Source organism: Ailuropoda melanoleuca, chromosome 2 (assembly GCF_002007445.2).
Source record: "Ailuropoda melanoleuca isolate Jingjing chromosome 2, ASM200744v2, whole genome shotgun sequence".
Taxonomy (NCBI): Eukaryota; Metazoa; Chordata; class Mammalia; order Carnivora; family Ursidae; genus Ailuropoda; species Ailuropoda melanoleuca.
Window position 1 is genome coordinate 192,293,025 of NC_048219.1, and position 12,716 is coordinate 192,305,740.

Here is a 12,716-nt window from a genome sequence, read left to right on the forward strand (position 1 = left end):
GTTTATTTTAAGGTGCTAAGATAGTCTGGGTAGATACTGTGGTTATGGTAGTTACAGAAGATGATCAGTGTCCATTTTTGGACTCATTTAAAGTGTATCATTTTGGATTTCCTGACATTTATTTGGTTTCCTATGTTTATAAAATATGCTGGCATAGGGGCACCTGGGTGGTTCAGTTGGTTAAGCCTCAGACTCTATGATGGTGGGTCAGGTCATGATCTTGTGGGCGGTGAGATTGGTTCTGTGGTCAGCGGGGAATCTTCTTGAGATTCTCTCCCTCTGCCCCTCCCTCCACTTACAACATGTACCTGTTCTCTCTCTCAAATACATCTTTAAAAAAAATGCTAAGGTAGAGCAGTGCTTAAAGATGTAAAAGATTCATTAACATTTTGATGTTTGGGGGCGCCTGGGTGGCGCAGTCGTTAAGCGTCTGCCTTTGGCTCAGGGCGTGATCCCAGCGTTCTGGGATCGAGCCCCACATCAGGCTCCTCCACTGGGAGCCTGCTTCTTCCTCTCCCCACTCCCCCTGCTTGTGTTCCCTCTCTTGCTGGCTGTCTCTATCTCTGTCAAATAAATAAATAAAATCTTTAATAAAAAACAAACAAACATTTTGATGTTTGTCCTTTGGTTGACCAGGCAACCCCTTTAGGGATTGTTTAGATATTTGAAGACAGGAATTTGCATATTTTTTCACCCCATGACCCTTATGAGGAAGGTGAATATTTCTGATAACTTAAAAAAACTTCTTACTGCATATATTAAGTTTCCTAAGGGAGATATTTTATCTTTAAAATGCAAGTTAGTTTTGTGCTCTTTCTATATATCTGTGTGCTTTCATGTATGTATAAAGTAGAACAAGGAAAAAAACATTTTTTTAAAAAGTTTTATTTAAGTAATCTCTACACCCAGTGTGAGGCTCGAACTCATAACTCTGATATGAAGAATTGTATGCTCTCTGACTGAGCCAGTCAGGCACCCTGGAAAAAAGTTTTCTTAAAACAAAATTGATGCTTAAACATGTAGTCACTGTTTTGGATTGGCATTTCCCTCAAATATATTTCTCAGTTTGAGAAGCATGACTCTTTTCATAGCTGCTACCTAATTTAGATTGTTGTATTTTGTTTATTTGACATCAAAGGAAATTACTTTATGCATTTTTGAATAGATAATACATGTATATATATAAACAATTCAAAAAGCACATATAGTGAAAAGCAATTGTGTGAATCACCCTAATTCTACCTACCTACTGTTCCTCAGGAGTAGCCCCTGTTTCCATTTTCTCGTGTTTCTTCCCAGGGGTAGTTAATAAGTCTGCAACTACTTACATATTTATTCCTATAAACACACATAAACATAAATGGCAGCATGCTGTGCACATAGTTCTGCACTTCACTGTTTTTACCTAAACATCTGTTGAGGACATGATAGCAAATACTTGTTTAGCTTTTAATGTGTCAGACGCTGTTGTAAGCACTTGTCATGTCATGTGTTAAGTGCTGGCAGCGACCCATGTAGATGTAAATATCGTTCCTATTCACTTTATCTAGATGAGGAAAACAAGCACAGAGAAATGGAGTAAAGGAACCACAGTTCAGTTTCAGGCCGTCTGGCCTTTCTGTTCTCCTTACTACAGCTATGATTTATATCTTTATTGCAGTTTTTGTGGATCAGAATTGGTTGAATATTAGCGAGTTCATATGGTTCAACCTAATAAATAGAGTTGCCTCATTTTTTTTTTAAACAACTGTATTGAATTCCACATGTAGATGGCCCTGTGCTTGGTGTTTTTTTTTTTTTTTTAATAAGTCAGGTCTGTGCCCAATGTGGAGCTTGAACTAGTGACCCCAAGATCAAGAGTAGCACAAGCGCCCCATGATTTTTAAATTAGCTCCCATTGGTTGATACTTAGGTGGTTACCAATTTTGATTTTACAAATAGTTGTGCAGATTAAGATCTTTTTGCTTTTGTGATTTTTCACATGTGTTACAAGAGAATTGTGTCAAAGGGTATAGACATTTAAATATACTTTGAGAAACTGTCTTCCAGAAATGATAGAAGTTTGCACTTTCAGCTGCATTGTGTGAGGGTATAGAAGAGCGTATGCAAGTTGCCCTGCACCCTATTGATAGGTACATTTGAGTTTTGTACATTTTTTGTAATGTGTTCAATTGCATTGGATCCTGGCATACATGATGCAGTTAGCTCTGAGCTCTGTTTTTCCGGTGTTAGAATATATGAATCTAGATTTTGGGACTCCATAGTCTTGCTTATGACCCTGAGATCATGACCTGAGCTGAAATCAAGAATTGGATGCTTAACCAGTTGAGCCACCCAGCTGCCCCTCCATCCAACTCTTAAGCCTCACTTCTTGCCCCTCTGCCAGGAGGGCCTTAGCTACAGCCATGTACAAGTTGCATTTTCTTCATTGTACCACAGCTCTCCATTTTTTGCACAAATGTCTGTTAGGTTCTAAGGGTACAGAAAGTATTCGAGTAAGCATATATTACAACATTCTCTGAGTTTAAAATGCTGTTGCAGATTTCTCCTTCAAATAGCCAGGATTTTTATATTTTATAAATCATTTTCAAGATTTAAAAAATTGCTTCTTGCTTTACCTTTTCCTAAGACCTGTGTATTCCATTTGTCCAGAAGTGTCAACTAGACATATTTTTGGCAACCAGGCTTCCTGTGTTCTTGTGTCTGCTCTTCATGTTTGAAGGTTTCCCACTCACTTCTATCGTAACTGTATTTGACCCCGTCCAGATTGGCTGTGGGTGCAAGTTTGGGCTTATGACTGAGAGATTGGGGTTTTGTTTATTTTTTTCAAGCGTTCCTTTCCTTTCCCCATTAAGATGGTCTTATTTATGTAGATTCTTATTTGGCCCTCCTTATTTATTTATGATTCTCGCCATTCTATTAAATAATACCTGGAGTTGCTAATTCACATTAGTGAGCAGAATGAAGCAAAAATGATTATTTTCCTCCTTATCATGCTACTCTTGACTCCATACTTCTTTGTGACCATCTCATTTCCACCTTTCACTAAAGAATCCTTTCAGGGGCGCCTGGGTAGCGTAGTTGTTAAGCATCTGCCTTCGGCTCAGGGCGTGATCCCGGTGTTCCGGGATCCAGCCCCACATCGGGCTTCTCCGCTGGGAGCCTGCTTCTTCCTCTCCCACTCCCCTGCTGTGTTCCCTCTCTCGCTGGCTGTCTCTCTGTCACATAAATAAATAAAATCTTTAAAAAAAAAAAAAAGAATCCTTTCAAACTGGATTTCTTTTACAAGTTTTCTCCATTACAACACATATTTACCCCATCTGCTTCTGGACAGATACAGCGTTTAGAGATTATTTAACATTTCCTCACAAAACCTAGTATAACGCATTGGTGGTCAGTGTTTGTTGATCTGAAATGTTAATTTGAGATTTACAGGTAATATCAGGTTTTGGATCATCTTAAGATGTGGTGTAACGGTTTCCCATTACTTGTTGTAATGAGATAACATTTTATAGTTGAAGTGGGAGATGGGGAAGAGCAACATAGATTTATCTGTTTCATCCATTTTTTCCTTTTCTTTTTTTTTGGCAGAGAAACTTTTCCATGTCTGTAAATAGTGCTGCTGTCCTGCGGTTGACAGGACGAGGAGGAGGAGGAACAGTGGTGGGGGCTCCTAGAGGTCGAAGTTCTTCAAGAGGGCGAGGTGAGCTTTCATGTGGAAAACGTAATAATGGAGGGAGAGAGAAGTCACTTTAAACATATTTTAATACTTGATTTTTAAAAAACTGCTCTTTGACATTAACTGTATACTAAGTGTCCTGAATATTTGTTTTCTGAACCATTTCTCAGTGCATCTGCTCCACACCCCCTGATTTGGAGCAGAGGAGGGTAATTCTTGAGTGTGAAGGATTCTAGATGGTCCTAATTAACTTTGGCAAAACCTCATCCGTATTCCTCATGCCTAGGGAACCTTGCACTTTGCCATAGCTCCATGAAGTGCTTTGGCTGCTGGAGCAGCACTGAAGTCCCCACAGGCCTCCATGACACAGGGTTTCTATATAAGGCGGTGTACCAGGAGTATCCCCAGCCAGAGGGATGCTTTAGTAAAAGCTGTCTCATCAGTACTAGGGCTATTTTAGAGGTAGAGCAAAAAATAATAAGCAGTCACTTATTTAACCTCTAGTTTTATAGATTTGTGTCTCAGAAGAATAATTATTATTTTGATATTACTTGTTCTTTTGCTGTCTGCTCCGTTTTGTGTTCATTGATTTTCTGCAACATAAGGATGTTTGTAATATAAATATTCAGCATTTACCTCTAAAGGTGATTAAATCATAGCAGTAGCCTAAACATATCCTGTAAGTTTTTGAAGAGGTGCTTTAGGAGTGGAGAAATTGGGTATTTATAAACCCAGATGCCATTGTCTCCACATACCACACCACCCAGATTGGCATGATCAAGAGTGTGGAATATATAAATTCTTTTTTCTTAAAGTTATGCTTTTGAATAGAGTAATTTACACGTAGTCTTTACAGAGACTATATTAGATTATGCATTCCTGTGAAGAGGTTGCTTTCAGTCATCCATTCAGAATATGGGAATGCAGGTGTGGTGAATAATGAAGAGGCTAACTGAAGTTCTCCACTTGTAGGCCAGGTACTATTACCAAGGTATACATGGTTTTTCCTTCTGAATTTGTCAGTCTCTAGAACAGTGGTTTTTAACCTGAAGAGTTGTTAGAAGTACCTCTGCAACAGAATACTGGGTGGTGAGATTTAGGCTTGTGTGTACTTCAGAAGCTCACAGGCCATGCAGATTCCCACATGTAATTAGGTTCCCTTGGTCCAGAATTCATCTGAGATCTTTGCATCTTGGTGGTGCAGTGGTGTCTTGGAGATGGCTCTGGCCTGCAACTTGGGTGTTTCCGGTGTCTTTCTATAGTAGGCTGGCAGCAGGGAGAGGTTATACTCAGGCAGCTTTGCCTCTTATGCTCTTTAGGGTAAGTCCTACAGAGATTATTACTCAAGAAGTGTGGCCCATAAGCCAGCTGTTTTATGAGCCTCAGGTCATCGCCATCTTTGTGTGCTGCAAATACTAACCAGTCTCTCCAAGCAGTCTTTAAAAAATTCTGTATTGTGAAACAAAGATTGGTAAGTTTCTCCCTGCTTTGTAATTTCTTTGAAGAAGAGGGCTCTCACATATTATCCTACATTCAAAATTTAAACAGGGCATGTGCCAAAGATAGATACTGGGAGAAAAGTGGTGACTTAATTAACATTGATGTGAACAAATGGCATGAAACTAGCCAAATGAATGAATTGAATTTGGGAAAAACAGTTCTAACACCATTGTTCGAACTGTGATTTCTTTTCTAATGATTTCATATGACCATTAATCTGGTTTTGTCTTTTTCACTTAGTACTTAATTTTAACTTCTAAATATCATGAGCTAGTGAAATTTAAACAAACCAAATGGGTGGGGAAACAAGAAAGTTGTCATCTTTCCATTTTATCTGGTTAAGATGTTTAATAGTATAGCAGATCTACACAGCTGTGAGCCACTTGTCTTCATCACCATTAAAATGAAGTGGGTGTGTGTGTGTGTGTGTGTGTGTATGTATTTTAAAAATTTTATTTTCCCAACATAATCTGGTAAAATCTCAGACAATAGGGCAGTTCTTTAAATACTTAGCTGTGTGAAAGATTCATCAGGTTATGTATACTTGCTTTTTCTTATATGAGAACTATATTTATAGATGATTATGGTCCTTGTACTTTGAAGGTTGTTCCTTATGTTTTACAAACGGAAGAGCTCTAGAATCTCATTCTTTTTATGTGCCCACTCATAAACCTTTAGTCTGATAAGGAGGACCAGCACCGATGCTAGTTATGACTGGCAGAAAATATTTTGTCTGTGGTTTGTTTGTTTTTCTGGCAACCTGAAGGCTATTTTTCATATTCACATTTCCAAAATAAAACTCGTTGTCAGGATGTCATATACTTTTAAGAGAAAATTGTTCTCTTTAGAAGAAGGGACTTTTACCCTAAGAGTCATCACTGTGGGATATACAGCAGTGTTATGTTTGCATTATACTGTTTTAGGATTTTAGATAAAATGTGTACATTTCCTAAGGAGAGAGGTACTGAAACTGGGAGTCTACTTTAAGTTGCTGTGAAGTTCGATTGACAAAACTGGAAGGTAACTTTAAGATTATTATAGTTCAAGCCTAGTCCTCACTTTCATTTTATAGATGAAGAAATGGATTACCTGGACTAGTTAAAAGGGTGCCCATTGTTCCTAAGATTACCCACATACAATTGTGTGCATTTCATAATCAGGTTGTATGAAGTACAAATATATTCTGAGTCAGGTTTTGATAAATTTTAAGCAAGAAGTAGAAATCCTACTGGATATTTGCAATCATTATTCGACTCAATTGTTTTTAGCTTTAGAATGCATTTTTGCTTTTCTTCGAGATTTACCATCATTTTTCTTTTGGTGGTTTTACACTGTTAAAGAAGTCGAGCAATGGATGGTGGCTAAGATTTCATCTAAGTACAGCCCTGGACTCCCCACCCTTTCCCAGTTTTCTGACCTGTGTGTTAAATACAACTGGTGCACGTTAGTTGAGAAAACCTGACATTGCACAAAAAGTATAAAGCTAGAAGTTCATATTGCTTTCTGTCCCCAGACCAGCAATTGAATGTATATTTTTCTAGACTCTAACTGTACAGCTCTATCATTTATATAAGTGGAGTTATTTTTTTAAGTATTGTTTTTTGACATGCTTTTGTCATTCCACAGGATAATGTAGATTTCTTTTAATGTCAGTGTTTTATCCTCTGTGGCTTCATAGTGTTCTCCCAAATTATTTTATCAGAATTAATTTATTGATTAGGTTTACCAGAGTTAATTAATTTATTCATTAGGTTGTTCTGGTGTTTTAGACTGCAACGAACTCCTTTATATGTGTATTTGCATATTTGTGTATTTCTGTTAGGATAAATTTTAGTTAGAATCGTTGAGTCAGATTTTGCTAGATCTAAGCACATTGCCTTCAGTAGAGGCCAGTTTACACTTGAACACCTAGAGCCTCTCAGTCCCTTCATTTGGCATATTCTCACCAGCCCTCTGGTTCATATTCGGTCCTGATACTTTCCTTATTTGAAGACTTGAGCAAAGAGGAAAGAGTGCCTTTGTTGCTGTGGAATATCCTTTAAGGAGTTAGTTCACAAAGTTAATAGACCTTATTAAATTATCCTTTCTTTGGAGTTAGAGAAATTATTTTAACATTTATGCTTGGTTTTTATACTTTATCTGCTCTCTTCCCAAGCTCTCCCGATCTTTCATTTTTGTTGAAAATAACCCAATAAAAGGCCCAATTTGTAGTAGTAGTTTGTTGATCTTCTTAGAATTTTACTGTTGAACTTTAAAAGAACTGAATATTGATACTGTTTCTTGTTCAGGACTGGGACTGGGACTCTTACATCTGTTTCTAACTTGTTTCTTTCAACCTCCTGTAGTCTAGCCTCTTCAGTGCCATTATTGGTCTCTCAGGTAAAGATCCATTAGGCCTTGCTGAATGTTTAAATGTAGACCTTCTCTTTGTGTCGAGACAGAACTTCAAAGATTAATCTTGGTGTTGAATATGTGCCAAAGTTGACATCTGAGTATCATTTTTTCTGTTTTCTTATTTTCAGGCAGAGGCAGAGGTGAATGTGGTTTCTACCAAAGAAGCTTTGATGAAGTAGAGGGTGTGTTTGGTCGAGGAGGTGGCAGGGAAATGCATAGGTCACAGAGCTGGGAGGAAAGGTAACTAAAAGATCCAGATCTCGGTATAAAGGTTTCTTCGTGTAAAAAAATATGTTTTCTGTTTTCTATAGAGGAGATACTTGTGCGTGTAGTTACACAGTTTCATTTAAAAAATGCTGTTGAGTATCAAGCTGTAAGAAGTTTTTAAATGATCCTTATTTAAAGGAAGAAGCATTCTAAATAAATAGGTTCATATGTTAGTGCCAGCATGGATATTTCATAGTTAATCAGATTTGCTGTTTGATTAGCTTTGAGTGGGAGGCACTGACAATTGACATTTTGTTGTTTGTTGCTGTTAGTCAAAGCATCTTCTCTGTTCTTTGTGGCTTTATGTGATGTCTGTTGATGAGGGAGGGCAGTTGCACAAAGTTGTATGTACAAAGATGTCCACTATGATGATGTTTATAGTGTAATTAGAAACAAACCAAACAGCTTAATATCAGTGTGGCTTCTTATATAATGGTATATCCACACAATAGAATATTATATAACCATTAAAGTTAGATGATTTTGAAAATATTTAATGATGTGGGAAAATACATTTTAAAAGCAGTATATAAAACTATGTCTAGCGTGTATCTAAAATAAGTCATGTATCTAATTTAAAAATCTCTAATTTTGGTAAGTGAGATAGTGGATATTTCTGTTTTCATCTTTGTGCTTTTCTGTTTTCCAAATGTTAGGCAATAACCATGCATTTGTTTTATAATTTGAAAAAGAAAGCAATGCTATTAGACAAAGATAGGGCAGTGAGTGTCATGGATGGGAAATCTATTTATTACTCTCAAGTCTTGTTTGAAAACTTATTTTATCTTTTCTAGAGGTGACAGACGTTTTGAAAAACCAGGACGGAAAGATGTAGGTAAGGCTTGCTTACTGTTTTGAAGTATTTTTATCTGGATTTCCATGAAAACAGTTTGTAATAAGACTCAAGCATACAGTTATTAAAAATTGACTCAGTTACCTGCACCTCTCCAGTAGATGGGGTTGTAGCATTGCTTGCATTAATTCCATGGTTATTTGAGGGCTCTTTTGTATGAAACCAAGGGTGATGAACATATAACCATTAGGATTTACTTGGTTTAACTTTTTAGGTTTGTGTGTTCTTTGCAAGGCGTATATTCTTTATTAAGGCTATCTTGTGAACTGAAATTTCAGTCTACTAACTCCCTTTTTCCAAGGTAGATACGTCTCACAGGGTGAGAAGAAATAGGGAAAATGCTAGAATGCTTGTTTTTGTATCAGAGAACATTGAATGTTCTTACTTTAGTTTTGTTTTTTTTTTTTTAAGATTTTATTTATTTATTTGTCAGAGGGAGAGAGAGTGAGCACAAGCAGGGGGAGCAGCAGGCTTCCTGCTGAGCAAGGAGCCCAATGTGGGACTTGATTCCAAGACCCTGGGATCATGACCTGAGCCGAAGGCAGAGGCTCAACCGACTGAGCCATCTAGGCGTCCCAATTGCTTTAGTTTTTTATTCATCTGTTTTTTTTTTGATGTATAATCTTTTTTTCCCCTTGTTTTGAGATGAGAGCAGTCGAAATAAATTAAAGTTAAGTTAGCCACTGACTTAAAAGACACATAGTAAGAGAACAGGATTTCAGTGTTTGGTGAATTGATTGTAGTTTGTATTAAAGAATCTAAATGTTAAGATGGGCTTTCTGACTGATTAAAGGTACTACCTTCCAAACTGCCAGTAAGTATTAGTGTCTGAGAGGAAAAAGAAATGCTGATTCACAGTAATGTTGGAGAAAATCACCTTGCAAGTTCCAAATTCCCAGAAGTACCCGAAAAGTTCTCCAGAGTATGATTACATCATACAAGAGAAAACATTTCTCAAAAATATGCTAAGTATGTAAATATCACTCACAGACTGATTTGCAGATTTTATTTAACACTAGTAGTTACAACAGTCAGCTTTGCATCACTGTTTCCATATCAGATTCATTTTAGCATATCAGTGATTTAAATTTCTCATTTATTAACATGGCATCGAGAATGATCAGCTGTATTTATATTAATGAAAAGATGTTAAATGAGTATAGCACAAAGAAATTTGGAAGACTGTGTAGATAACATTGTTAGTTGAATGGCTTTACTTGTATTGTAGACTATTGGATAAATACTATCTTGGAACATTTTTTAGGACGTCTGCTTCCATTCTTGTCTGATTCAGTACTTTTGCCAGTGAATACGGAGAGATAATGAGGGGTAGTTTAAAGAGTATAGGGTTTTGAGTCAGAAGATCACGGGTAATGTAAGTTCTCAGATATTCAGTCTCCTAATAAATGGATGTAAGAATGCCTTACAGAAGTTTTAAGATTAAATAAGAGTATATGGACTCATTATTTGTTCAACAGTTATTGAATTTCTACTCTTAGGATAGGCCTTGTGCTAGGTGCTGTATAAATATTCTTTTTCTTTAGATGACAACATGTTGGTGTGTGATCAAATTTTCAAATCATTCAGTATTTAGAGGGATAGCTGTAGAATGGAACAACTGGAACTTGAGATCAGAATTAAGATGGAACAAGAGATCCGATCTAATCAAATGGAAGTTTAACAGCAGAAAATGCCAAGCAAGTCTCACATAAACTCTAGAATTGAAGATACGGTGGAGTAATGGTGTCATAGCATCCTGCTGGGGAAAGGCACAGCCTTCTCAGCTGACTGGGCTCAGTGTTAAATCAGCAGCAGGATGGTGCCGAGCGCAGCATTTACTAGAACTGAAGTGTCCTCATGAGGCAGGCGCTAGGGACACCCGCTGTCTTTTATGTTGACACAGGACAGCTTAAGTATTGCGTGCAGTACTGGGGCCATACCTGGAAGGGATCCATATGTTGGAGTAGGATGTTTGGGGCATTTGACCCCTGTGATGGGGGATGCATGAAGGAAATGGGGCTGTTTACACAACAGACAAGACTGTGGTCAGGACAGGGTGGGGAGGAGGGTTTTTAGGGTTACTCTCTGCAAATATTTACTTAACAGTCATAAAAGAGGAATTAAACTTAATCTGTATGAATCTAAAGGGCAGGTTTAAGGAGGCAGAAACTCGACACAATTTTAAAAAGGTCTGATAGAGCTGTCTGAAAATGACCTGAGTTGCCAGGGAAAGCAATGTTTTCCTTGTTAAGATAATAGCTTGGTTTTAACTGTTTGACACATAGTCATACTTCGGTGGTTTGGATGGAGTGTAAAGTTCCTCTTTCATCATTATTTTAACTATATTAATTCAGTCTGGGTAAATTCCCCAACCACTCTCTATTAAAAATATAGGGGTTTGGGGGTACCTGGGTGGCTCAGGTTATGGTCCCAGGGTCCTGGGATCAAGCCCCGCATCAGGCTCCCTTCTCTGTCTCCTTCTGCCTGCTGCTTCTCTGTCTCCCTCTGCCTGCTGCTCCCCCCGTTTGTGCTCTCCTGCTCTCTCTCTGTCAAATAAATAAAAATAAAATCTTTAAAAATATGTATATTTAAAAAAATACATAGGGTTTTTTCTTTGTCCCTATAGGTATATCTTTGAAAAGATGAGTTCCATAAAGCTAAGTTGATGTGAAGTGGTTAAGAATATAAAGTTTTTCCTACTAAAATATCAGGGCAAGTTTCACATACATATATTCAAATCATAGTGGGTTTTATTGAATATTTTTTGACAAATGCTCACTTCAGATTTTATTAACTGTGCTGATAATTCTGAGCCTTTCTTTTTATAAGTAGTCCACTTTTGTTGAAGGTATTATAGATGAAAGAAATCTCATAAATGCATTTTGCACTCTTCAAGAACGGCAGTGCTAAAGTAATTTGTTGGGACAGAGTGATATATTGGTCAGTTGTGAGATGTTCTGTGACATGAAATTAAGATAATTTGGGTCCTAAAGGTTCCAGAATGACTTGTTGGGTTTAAAATTAGAGATGGTTCATATCATATATTTGCTTCTTTAATGGAGGGAAATGGGTGTGTTCACAGATATGTGGGCAAGGACCCTGCATATCCCCTTGTGAACACAGTAAGGGAGAATGTGGAGGCGGAAAGGGCCTATAACATCGGAATTATAGTTGCTATTCAGTAGGTTTGGTTGCTGAAGAGGATGAGATCGGTTCCGATGATGATCTTGTAGTGTGATTCTGTGAGGATGAAATTGGAAGATCATTAAGAAATAAAAATTGATTCAGTTGATACCAGTAGATTCAGCCCAATGTGATAGCAGTTAGTACATTTTGGTGTGAAATACTTTAGAGTAGACATAGCAGCTTTTGGTTATAAGGCTGCTGCCAGCAGTAGGTATTACGGGCTTATACATATATAAAACTAGACCTTATGATTTTTAGTAACTGCTTGTCTAGTTTGTTGGGATTGTCATGCTATCTGTATTGGTTTCCTAAAGCACTTCTAAAGTTAATTCCAACATGGTCTTCCTATTCATGTATCTAAGATAACATCCACTGGCCTCCCAGGTGCCCCAGGTTTGTGAGCTATACAGCCAGGAATTAGGGCTGCTGTTCCCACCTCCCGGTATTTCTCCCCTCTTTCCATTTGCACTCCCTTCTCCTGAAAGGATAATGGTATCTTGGCAGAAAACTTAATCCTGTGATTCTGTGACATAAGTGAAAGAATGATGAACAGTGCTTTCAGAAGCTTTCAACCACCAAGTTTTTGATTGCATTTCTAGTTGTCTGCTTGTGAAACACTTATTAAGTAGTATTAGTATACCAACAGAGTTGTTTTGGGGAGTGTGTAGGGAAGTCATGTCTAGTTTTCAGATGCAGAGCTTGTATGTATATAGGGTACTTTGAGAGTTCTGTGACTTGAATGGAGAACATGCCGCATCTGCAGCGAGACTCATCCCAGTTCTTGCTCACTTCCTGGTGTTACTTTGGGCAGCTTCACTTAACAGCTAGAATTGTGAT

The 12,716-nt window shown here is 37.6% G+C and overlaps 1 protein-coding gene across 5 annotated transcripts in view; it reads left to right on the top strand.

Annotated features, from left to right (window-relative positions):
- The window catches only part of GIGYF2 (GRB10 interacting GYF protein 2), a 141,116-nt gene that overhangs the window by 47,036 nt on the left and 81,364 nt on the right, over nt 1–12,716 (top strand). For 4 of the 5 annotated variants that reach the window (XM_002917967.4, XM_011223348.3, XM_011223350.3 and 1 more), the window contains exons 6-8: nt 3,592–3,703; nt 7,702–7,813; nt 8,635–8,675. In XM_002917967.4, the coding sequence (XP_002918013.2) occupies nt 3,592–3,703; nt 7,702–7,813; nt 8,635–8,675 (265 nt within the window). The remainder of the gene's footprint in view (nt 1–3,591; nt 3,704–7,701; nt 7,814–8,634; nt 8,676–12,716) is intronic. The other variant, XM_019798294.2, reaches the window with a different exon arrangement.